The sequence below is a fragment of the Solanum tuberosum genome, unplaced genomic scaffold (assembly GCF_000226075.1).
Source record: "Solanum tuberosum cultivar DM 1-3 516 R44 unplaced genomic scaffold, SolTub_3.0 scf00201, whole genome shotgun sequence".
NCBI classification, from domain to species: Eukaryota; Viridiplantae; Streptophyta; class Magnoliopsida; order Solanales; family Solanaceae; genus Solanum; species Solanum tuberosum.
The window spans coordinates 1,145,258-1,157,019 of NW_006239126.1; the positions used below are offsets into that span (position 1 = coordinate 1,145,258).

Below are 11,762 nucleotides of genomic sequence, written 5' to 3' on the forward strand. Positions count from 1 at the left end.
ATTATTAAAGTGTAGTTGTTGGACTTCATATTCCACCATTATGTAATTAAAATATTAGTATTTAATAAATTAATTAATTTTATTTTTATTTAGTGGAGGGGTAAAATGGTAATCCACCTTTGAAAGTTGGAGCTTCCCACTAATAATAATATATGATATATGATGACTAGTATTTGGACACGTGCTTTGCACGTGTATTCCATGTTAATTTGTTCAAATTTTTTCATTGAGATGGAGGGAGTATATAATAGTTAAATATATTAGTTTTAAAAAATGCAAGTTTATTCTTACTAAAATAAAGAAATTAAAACACATATCAATCCTCTCTTTACATATAAAGTAGAAACAACTGTTAAAAAGTATAACAAAAATATTTGAATGCTAAAATTAAAATATTAAATGCCGAAATAATAATATATGTGTCTAAACTTTCATATACAATGATACATAAATATTGTGCATTACAATAAATTTGTGTTGAACTTTGTTTAGTGAAGTTGATGTTACTGGCTAATCAAACTCTAGACGCCAATAGCTCTACATACTTCCCATCCTCTCAAATTGTTGCTTTCTCTTAAATAACAAAAAAGAAGATGAAATTAGGATCAATATCCATTACATTGAATAATTAGGCGAAAAAACTTGAATTTTATTAATACTGTAAGATTATTATAACATCACAATAAATTATATAGCTTCATATGTACATTATGTTCTTCCCACAAATATTCGAAAATAAGATGAAATAGAGTAGACTAAAAGCAATAAAATAGCTAATGAATTCTAAAACTTTTAAATAACAAAAAATAATGAGAGAAATAATTCCAAATGTAAAAGAATGGAGGAACTTTCTCAAGAACTAACAAAAGCATAAATAGATTTATCTTTTATTTGTTGCATATGTGATGAGCAATTACATTCATCAACAATCATATTGTAATATTTATATATATATGGGGTTAAATATTGAAGTTTTCTTATTCAGCAAAGAAGATGAAGGGTATCTGATTGGATATTTGAGGCCATGATTGTCAAAGACTTCAAATTTTACTGGCGATGAATCCAAAGAACGAAAGCATTTTTTTGCGGAAAATTGAATGATGAACAACATGAAAATCCTACCATGCAAAGTACTTTTTCCGTTTCAGTTGACATCATGAGTTTCAGGAGGTGACTCTGCTTCTTTTTCATCCTACTGCTCTTTTTTTCTTCATATAAATTATCTCATTCTTCCAGCAAAATCAGAAAGATAAAAAAAAAATCTTTTAGCAGCGCAAAAGCTTTAGATGTCTCTCAAATTCTTCAAACTCCTTTTTGATTCTTTCCCATGGCTCCTTGAACAACTCAATGTAGAGCAAAAGGGTGTGTTTTTCTTCTGTTTTCTTGGTTTTTTAGCTTTACTTTGGTGTTTCATCAGTAACTCAAACAAGGGACTGCCACCAGGGCCTAAAGCTTTGCCCTTGATAGGTAATCTCCATTCTCTTGATCCTGAACTTCACACCTATTTTGCATCTCTTTCCCAAACTTATGGCCCCATTTGTAGACTCTGGCTTGGTAAAAAACTTGGTATTATTATTACTTCCCCTGCTTTAGCTCGTGAGATTCTGAAGGATAAAGATACCATTTTTGCTAATAGAGATGTCCCTGCTGCTGGAAGAGAATTTTCATATGGTGGTAATAACTTACTTTGGGCTCCTTATGGACCGAAATGGCGAATGTTGAGGAAGGTTTGTGTTTGCGATATGCTTAGTTGTTCTACTTTAGATTCTGTTTATGCACTAAGGCAAAGGGAGCTTAGACAATCGATCAGTTACTTTTATAACAAGGCAGGATCCCCTGTGAATGTTGGTGAACAGATGTTCTTGACTATTCTTAATGTGATTACAAGCATGTTATGGGGTGGTACAGTGAAGGGTGAGGAAAGAGCTAGTCTTGGAGCTGAGTTTAGGCATGTTGTGACTGAGATGTCTGCGCTGTGCAGTATTCCCAATCTTTCCGATTATTACCCAGGTTTGGCCTGGTTTGATTTCCAGGGTGTTACAAAGAAGATGAAGGTGCTGGTAAAGAGATTTGATAAGCTATTTGATAGCATGATTGATCAAAGACAAAAATTGGACAGAAATGGTGTTGGCCAAGAAAGCAAAGACTTTTTGCAAGTTTTGCTGAAGTTGAAAGATGAATCAGATGCCAAAATGCCGCTAACCATGATTGAACTCAAAGCCTTACTTATGGTATGTTTAGCAGTTGTGCATTCTACGAATTTTGTTTTTTTCCAAATGAATCAAAAATAATTATTATTGAGTAGCCAAGATTGCATTTGTGATATTAGTCATAATAAGAGGATCAAATTTAGCGTTGGATAATATATGAAGACTTAACTGTGAATTAAGACGGTAAACCTTGAACTGAACTCCAATTAAAAAATTGTTGTACATGATAATAACATCACAAATATTATGGACAGGATATGATTATTGGTGGAACTGACAGTACCTCCAATACGATTGAGTTTGCCATGGCTGAAATTATGAACAAACCAGACGTCCTGAGGAAATTACAACAAGAACTGGAGGCAGTTGTGGGAAAAGATAATATTGTGGATGAGTCTCATGTTAAGCAATTACCATATCTTTATGCAGTTATGAAAGAAGTCTTGCGCATACATCCAACTGCTCCAGTATTGGTGCCACATTGTCCAAGTGAAACATGCACTGTGGGAGGATACACTGTTCCTAAAGGATCTTGTATTTTCATAAATGTATGGGCTATACACAGAGATCCTTCTATCTGGAAAAATCCAACAGAGTTCCGTCCAAAGAGATTTTTGGACAATAAATGGGATTATAGTGGAAATGATTTCAACTATTTCCCATTTGGTTCTGGCAGAAGAATCTGTGCGGGGATAGCCATGGCAGAGAGGATGTTCATGTATTCACTTGCTTCACTCATTCATTCTTTCGACTGGAAATTGCCTGAAGGAGAGACATTAGAAGTTACAGAGAAGTTCGGTATTATTATGAAGAAGAAAATGCCTCTGGTGGCTATACCTACTCCAAGATTGTCTAATCCAAAACTGTATGAATAAGATTAAAATGTGTTTGTAGAGAGTCGTGTTCTGTATGATGATTCTGTCTTCTTCTTCTTTTTTGAGAAAATGATGATTCTGTCTTTTGTATGATGAATTATGGGTTCCATTTGAACTTAATTCAAACATTTCTATGCAGCAAAAGGAACCCTTATCTTCTCTCTTGGTGAAAATTCTCTCAACCATTCTTATGTACTAATGTCTTTCGAAATGAGCATTGAATAATTCGCCCAAGTTTCCAATTTATAGATAATGAGTGATGTTTTCTCTTAATTATGACCGAAATAATCAAGTATCATGTGGAAGCTAGCAAAGCAAACTCGGAAGACCATGAGTAAGAAGATAAATAAGAAATATGTCAAAAGAGACATAAATATTTAACGTGATTCAGTCAACATGTGCCTCAACAGGATCATTGACTAGCTATATATTAGTTATACACTCTATAGTACTAAACAGGGTACACAAAATAAAAAACTGTGTGAATCACTTCAATAATCAAACTATCTTCCTGTAAAACATGGTTTCAGAACCTCTAAAACGAGTTACGTCTTGCAGCTCTCCTGACAGTTCAATGGTACAATTAATAAACATCAAATACTCCTATGTTTTAGCATGTTCAATAGATTCTAATAGTTGTAAACTTGTAATGTAATAACTCTAAATATTTGTGTAATGATAGTTCAATTTCTTTTCATATGTAGGAGATATCAAGAATTAATAACTTTAGGGTGTAAATAACAGATTTTTAGGCATGTAAATCGAAATTCTGTCTCCACTTGAAGCATTCATTCAACAAACCTGACAAAGTAACAGCCTACTGCTTTAATTCTTAGAGTCATTCACTTGTGATTCCTTTAAAAAGAAAAAAATTTAAAAGTTTGGTTTTTTTAGCGATTCATCAACAGTTAGTCTTAAATATTTAGGGCTCTTGGTCTTGATTAAATATCGATTTCCATTGAATCAACATTGTAACAGTATGAGTGGGGACTGGAAAGATATCTCTGCTTCTTTTTCATTGTATGGGTCCGCCAAATTAGTTTTTTTTCTTCATCGGAAATATCTCATTCCTTCGGATAATTAGCCTTATACTAATTATTGTCTCTAGTTTCTTTGAAATAGAGGTCTAGATAACTTTTGATCTAAGTTCTTGAATTGACTCTATTATGATCATAATTAGTTTTAAACTGCTAATTTTAAATATTAAAAGATCAACTAGGGTTATTAACAATTTTCTTGAAATTTGAGATTTTATTCTCAAGTTTCTCATATCTTCCAATATCTATCTTTAATCTTTATAATTTCACTTCCACATTATTTTCTTGTTTATTCAAGTAACCCGATTTTTTTCAATCTTATACTACGTATATGGTAAAATTATGTTTTATATATATATGGTGTTAAAAATTGAGTTTTTCTTGGTCTTCAAAGAGGGTGTTGACAGAGATATCTGCTGGCGATGAATACAAAGAAAGAAAGCATCTTTTTTTGCTGAAAATTGAATGATGAACAACATGCCAAACAAACTTTGCTCCTTTCACGTTTCTTATGATACTAAACAAAGTACTTTTTCCGTTTCAATTAACATCACGAGATTCAGGGGAGGTGACTCTGCTTCGTTTTCATCGTACTGCTCTGTTTAAATTCATCTCATTCGTTCAGCAAAATTATTAAAAAAAAATCTTTAGCAGTGCAAAAACTTCAGATGTCTCTCGAATTCTTCAAACCCCTTTTTGATTCTTTCCCATGGCTCCTTCAACAACTCAATGTTGAGCAACAGGCTGTGTTTTTCTCCTGTTTTCTTGTTTTTTTAGCTTTACTTTGGTTTTTCATCAGTAACTCAAATGAGGGACTGCCACCAGGGCCTAAATCTTTGCCCTTGATAGGTAATCTCCATTCTCTTGATCCTGAACTTCACACCTATTTTGCATCTCTGTCCCAAACTTATGGCCCCATTTGTAGACTCTGGTTTGGTAAAAAACTTGGGATTATTATTACTTCACCAGCATTAGCTCGTGAGGTTCTTAAGGATCAAGATACCATTTTTGCTAACAGAGATGTGCCTGCTGCTGCAAGAGAAATTTCATACGGTTGCAATGACATACTTTGGAATTCTTATGGACCAAAATGGCGAATGTTGAGGAAGGTTTGTGTTCGCGATATGCTTAGTTGTTCTACTTTAGATTCTGTTTATGCACTAAGGAGAAGGGAGTTTAGACAATCGATCAATTACTTCTATAGTCAGAAGGGTTTACCAGTGAACGTTGGTGAACAGATGTTCTTGACTGTGTTTAATGTTATTACAAGCATGTTATGGGGTGGTACGGTGAAGGGTGGGGAAAGAGCTAGTCTTGGATCTGAGTTTAGGTATGTTGTGAGTGAGATGGCTGCGCTGTGCAGTATTCCCAATCTTTCCGATTTCTACCCAGGTTTGGCCTGGTTTGATTTCCAGGGTGTTACAAAGAAGATGAAGGTGTTGTTAAAGAGATTTGAGAAGATATTTGATAGCATGATTGATGAAAGAAAAAAATTGGATAGAAATAGTGTTGGCCAAGAAAGCAAAGACTTTTTGCAAGTTTTGCTGAAGTTGAAAGATGAAGCAGATGCCAAAATGCCTGTGACCATGACTGAAATCAAAGCCTTACTTATGGTATGTTTATCAGTTGTGCATTTTACGAAATTTGTTTTTTTCCAAATGAACCAAAAAGAAATCATCCTCTCCCCAGTTATCACTGCATCATTATTGAGTAGCCAAGATGCAACCATTCATACCTTATCTATATGGATTAATATTAGCCAAGATCTTTTCTTTTTTATATTAATTTCAGAAGAATCAGATTTGTAAACTCATGTCCTGAGCTATTGGTTGCGTTCTTCTGCTAGGAAAATTCACTTTCATCAAAAAGTTTGTTTTTTACTTTAAATAGTTCATCTCCTTACCTGTTAGGCAGTTAACAGATGAAAAATTGTTTTATAGTGATATTAGTCATAATAAGAGGATCAAATGCTAATACAAGTTAAAATTAGGATCATAAATGTATTTGAAGAATTATTGTGGCAGATGTGTATAGATTCATATATTCATGTTTTGAAGTGTTAGTTGCTACCATGTTATTGGACTGCCTTAAAGAAAAGAGTCGGCAAATTTAGCATCTGATATTATATGTGAAGACTTAACTGTAAATTAAGACGGTGAACCTTGAACTGAACTCCAATTAAAAAAATTGTTGTACATGATAATAACTTCACAAATACTATGGACAGGATATGATTGTTGGTGGAACTGACAGTACCTCCAACGCGATTGAGTTTGCCATGGCTGAAATTATGATCAAACCGGACGTCCTGAGGAAATTACAAGAAGAACTAGAGACAGTTGTGGGAAAGGATAATATTGTGGAAGAGTCTCATATTAAGCAATTACCATATCTCTATGCAGTTATCAAAGAAATCTTGCGCTTACATCCACCTGCTCCACTATTGGCGCCACATTGTCCTAGTGAAACATGCACTGTGGGAGGATACACTGTTCCTAAAGGATCTTGTGTTTTCATAAATGTATGGGCTATACACAGAGATCCTTCTATATGGGAAAATCCAACTGAGTTCCGTCCAGAGAGATTTTTGGACAATAAACACGATTGTAGTGGAAATGATTTCAACTATTTCCCATTTGGTTCTGGAAGAAGAATGTGTGCGGGGATAGCCATGGCAGAGAGGATGTTCATGTATTCAGTAGCTTCACTCATTCATTATTTCGACTGGAAATTGCCTGAAGGAGAGACATTAGACCTCACAGAGAAGTTTGGGATTGTTCTGAAGAAGAAAATGCCTCTGGTGGCTATACCTACTCCAAGATTGTCCAATCCAATACTCTATGAGAGAGATTATTAGAAATGTTTGGATTAGTGATACTGGACTTAGCTATGGTGAGATTATTTATTATCTATTGTGTAGTTTGATGTATTAAGAGTAATTATGTCTTTAACCTGCTTATTCATGTATTAATAGCACTTGTATTGCTAATATCAGACTATGTATTAGTTATACACTCTATCATAGTACTAATCAGGTTGCACAAAATGAATATCCTACCAAACAAAGTACTCCCTCCATTTTAATTTGTTTGTCCTACTCTCCTTTTCATTTAGTTTAACAAATGCCTTTTTTTAGCAACTCTTAAATTCCAACCACAAGATTAAAAGACATTTCGATATATTCAACATATCTTTAAATTAACACCATGAGATTCAAATAGAGGGAGAATACATGTTGTCTATGTTGGGAATAAACCCGTCACAAAAATGATATTTGCAGTAATAAAAGCAATAAAAATGGAACACAATACAGTTAATCAACAATAATAAAAAGAGTAATAATGACACCAAGATTTTACGTTCCTGAATAAGGGAAAAATCACAGCCGAGAAGAGCAACTAATATCACTATAGTAAGAAATTTTACACTTGTAGGTCTGAGTAAAAACTCCAAAAACCACTACACACTTAAAAGAAATGACCTTCTTTTGATTTTCCTACCTCACTACAATATCGTTCACACTCTCTATTTTTCCTCACATACTATTTTCCTGTGTGATGCCCCACTCTTCTTTTCTCTCTTTTATTTTGGTGGGTCTAAGAATGAAGAATCGCCTCTCCTTAAATAGGCAAAATAGACATGGTCTCCTCCACGTCTCAGCAAACTTTGGCTCAAGGAAATTGAACTTAGGCAAGTAAAATTGGCACATGGGGATGGTCCCGACAGTCTATACAGTATGAGTGGAACTAGGGAGGTAACTGTGCTTCATTTTCATAGTACTGGTCTTTTTGTCTTAATCTAAAATATCTCATTCTTTCAGCAAAACTAAAAAAATTCTTTAAGTGGTGCAAAAGCTTTGCTTCTTCCATTTTTTTCATTTCCCTCAAATAATGTCTCTCGAATTCTTCGAACCCCTTTTTGATTCATTCCCATGGCCCCTTCAAGAACTCAATATTGAGGAAAAGGGTGTATTTTTCTCCTATTTTCTTGGCATTTTAGCTTTACTATGGTTCCTTTGGTTTTTCATCAGTAACTCAAACAAGGGACTGCCACCAGGGCCTAGAGCTTTGCCCTTGATAGGTAATCTCCATTCTCTTGATCCTGAACTTCACACCTATTTTGCATCTCTGTCCCAAACTTATGGCCCCATTTGTAGACTCTGGCTTGGTAAAAAACTTGGGATTATTATTACTTCCCCTGCTTTAGCTCGTGAGGTTCTGAAGGATAAAGATACCATTTTTGCTAACAGAGATGTCCCTGCTGCTGGAAGAGAATTTTCATATGTGGTAATAACATACTTTGGACTCCTTATGGACCAAAATGGCGCATGTTGAGGAAGGTTTGTGTTCGCGAAATGCTTAATGTTTCTACTTTCAATTCTGTTTATGCACTAAGACGAAGGGAGCTTAGACAATCGATCAATTACTTTTATAACCAGGCAGGATCACCTGTGAATGTTGGTGAACAGATGTTCTTGACTGTACTTGTTGACACCTAATTTTGACCCTCCCCGATAACAATTAATCTCGAGCTTCTTAATTTTCAAATGATTTAAAGTAATTAATTTTAGAAATCTCGAAAAAAAATAAATATATATATATATAATAGAATAATTTGCAAGTTGTTTCGAATAGTTTGTCACTTGTTATGATTTTCAAATAATAATATGTCTTTTATACAATTATGTATATAATTAGTGTATTTTATAAATATTGGAAAATCGTCTCAAAAAGATTTTGTTTAATTAGATATTTGGTTAGTTTGTTTAGTTATCTAATAGTTTACAATTTTGAGTTAATTAGTTAGTTTATAATTAAGTTAAATTATTATATAATTATGTGTCTAATTAGTATATTTTATAAATATTTGAAAATCATATCAAAAGATTTTATTCTTTTAGCTAAGTGTTTTACTAACTTAGTTTAATTTAAATCATAATTACGATTTCGAATTGATTAGTTCATGTTTAAATTAATTATATTATTATCAAATTAATTACTTTATTTCGTTAAGATTGAGAAGCTCCTAAATTAATTATATTAATTCATCTTATTTGAAATCTAGCCAATTCACTCCATCCTTTTAATCAATTATTTTGGGCCTTTATTTTCTTTACAACCAGCCCACCAATTTTATTTTATTTTAAATTCAAACCAACAACACATTCCAACATTATTCCCAGCCCACTTTTAGTCTCCCGACCCGGCCCCATTAATTTCCAACTCCTAAAAGAAACCCATATGGTCACTTTGTCATCAAAACACATTATTCCCAGCCCACTTTTAGTCTCCCGACCCGGCCCCATTAATTTCCAACTCCTAAAAGAAACCCATATGCTCACTTTGTCATCAGCAAAAAAAATAATAAAATAAAAAATAAGGACAACAACTCCAATGTTCAAAGCGGCAGCACACCCAGAAGGCAACAACGTTTTTTTTTCTTTCTTTTTTTTTCAAGCGATTTCAAACGGATTTAGACAGAAGCAAACGGAAAGCAGTCCGCGGCGTTTCCTCTGCCTTCTTCTCTCAAATCGTACAGTAGCAGAAGCACGCGTCTGCCCCTTTCCTCTTTCGGAATGGGTTGAAAATTTCAGAAAAAAGGTGTTTCGCCTGAATTGTGAAAGAATTGGGAGTTTGAATTTCGAATTGGGGCCAATCCAGATTTTTTTCGTCCCCTTCCCCCCTTCTCCGAACCCTAATGCCCTTCTATATATTACTTGTCGTTCATTGTGGAGAGGGGAATTTTTTTTTGGGGAGGACGTTGAAAAAAAAAGAATTAAAGAGATTTTTAGTTGGATCTTTTGAGCGAACACACATTGAAAGCAGTTTAAGCAAAATAGCTAAAATACATAGAGATACATCCTAGGCAGAGGAAATTTAGTTGTGGAAGCATTACGTCTCTAACTCGATTTACCGCCGGTTCCCTCGAGTTTTATTCGAAATTCGAGATTTCACCTGGGTTTTCTTGTTGCTGCTCGTGTCTAAGCCTTTTTGTGGTTGAAGGATCGAGACTGCTGCCTGTTCTTGTCTCAGTGCGTTGCCCCCGAAAAGGTAACATTCCTTTCGACCTTGGTTCGATTTTTATTTTTTTTACTCTAGATTATAATGATTTCTTTGCATTATTATCTCTTGGCTGCTATGGAGAATTCTTAGTGGCGTAATATGCGATCTCTTGTGACATTATTTTAAGTTTAGGTCGTTGTGGCGTTTATTTTGGGAATATGATATGTCTGGCTTGATTTAAGTTTTAAATCGTGATGTATGTAGTCTTTCAGCTACAATCTTTGTACTCTCCTAGAATGAGTTCGTCTATTGCTTGATAATCTTACCCCCTTTGTCCATGATTTTGCCTAGTACGAGTCTTTTCATGTCAGTTTCTTGAGAAAATTAAAGGAAAGGTATCCTTTAAGTTTTGAATTAGTTATTGGTGACTATATTGATCAACAAAAGGTCAAACATACTTAAATACTAAATTAAGTTAATTGTGGACTCAATTAACATTTTTAAAACTTATAATCTTTTTAAAAATACAAAACAATCCCCCCACTAAATAAACAAACTTTCTACTCCCTCCCCCTCTATCAATCTCACGTTTCTCTTCAACTCTGCTGCAGAAAATTCTCATACTTCCCAAAAATTAAAAATTGCTTTGATTGGAACAATCAATTTCTCCGGCAACTTCAACTTCCGAGGGGAGTACTTTGAACTTTCGATTCTTCTATTCTAACCATCCAAAGGAACAACAATTTGCAGGTAAAGCTTTAATTTTTTGAAAAAAATTAGGGCTTTTTAGTTTGTTTTTTTTTAATAGCTTTACAATTTGCATATACTCTTCCCTTAAGAGCTGCCCAGGTTTTGCGCGATTCATGTTGAGACAATGAAGCTTTTGCTTGTTTATGCTTTAGGAAGTGGACCAACTGATTGTTCTAGGAAGAGCAAATCGACTAACCCCACCCTATGCTTTAGGTTTAGAATCTGCAGCCTGTAGGTTTAGAAGAAAGGAAAGTTTTCGTCTCAAGTAGTTGACGCGAAAAACAGGAAAGTCATACAAAATTGGAATTACCTCTGATCTAGGAAAAACTGTTTCTCCACCCTTATCAACATCTGATAAATACATAAGGACAGTAGCTACACGATGACCGCCTATCTCTTGATTAATTTTGTCCATAAAATAATCAAAATGTGGCTCGTATTTTTGCCCATGTTCATAATGCAATAGCATTGGTTCTCCATTATTTGATTGACAAGTTGGCGTAAAAATAAGAATTTATAGAGATGAAGCCAATCAATGTCATAGAGGTAGTACTAAAGTACCTTCAGGGAGAAATGTCCAGGCAGCTATTCTTGCTTCCACATTAGCAACAACTTCATCCTTTAATAAAGATTAACAAAAGTTTCAACACTAATAAAGTTCTGAAAAAGAAATTGCAGCATAGAAAAGAGGTACAGGACATGAACCTGAGCTTTGTTGAGAAATGCGCCAGTACTTGTCCGATATTCACTCTCTATGCTCTCCCCTGTTTCAAGGTCAGTTACCATGGATTTCTCCAGACTATCTTTAGCCTGATTCACCAAAGCCAATGTTATTCAAAGGCGAAAAATTCAAAAGTGAAATAATTTGGAGATGAATATATATATATA

General features: G+C 34.2%; 2 protein-coding genes across 2 annotated transcripts; both read left to right on the forward strand.

The window, feature by feature from the left end:
• The first annotated feature begins 1,286 nt into the window (after window positions 1-1,286).
• Window positions 1,287-3,085, forward strand: LOC102595788 (flavonoid 3'-monooxygenase-like). Its single transcript, XM_006355468.1, has 2 exons — window positions 1,287-2,231; window positions 2,465-3,085. The coding sequence occupies exons 1-2, from the start codon at window positions 1,287-1,289 to the stop codon at window positions 3,083-3,085; spliced, it is 1,566 nt and encodes a 521-aa protein (XP_006355530.1).
• A 1,699-nt stretch (window positions 3,086-4,784) lies between these two features.
• On the forward strand, window positions 4,785-7,087 carry LOC102596126 (flavonoid 3'-monooxygenase-like). Its single transcript, XM_006355469.2, has 2 exons — window positions 4,785-5,735; window positions 6,350-7,087. Exons 1-2 carry the CDS (start codon window positions 4,791-4,793, stop codon window positions 6,977-6,979), a joined length of 1,575 nt encoding a protein of 524 aa, XP_006355531.1. The 5' UTR covers window positions 4,785-4,790; the 3' UTR covers window positions 6,980-7,087.
• The last annotated feature ends 4,675 nt before the right edge of the window (window positions 7,088-11,762 follow it).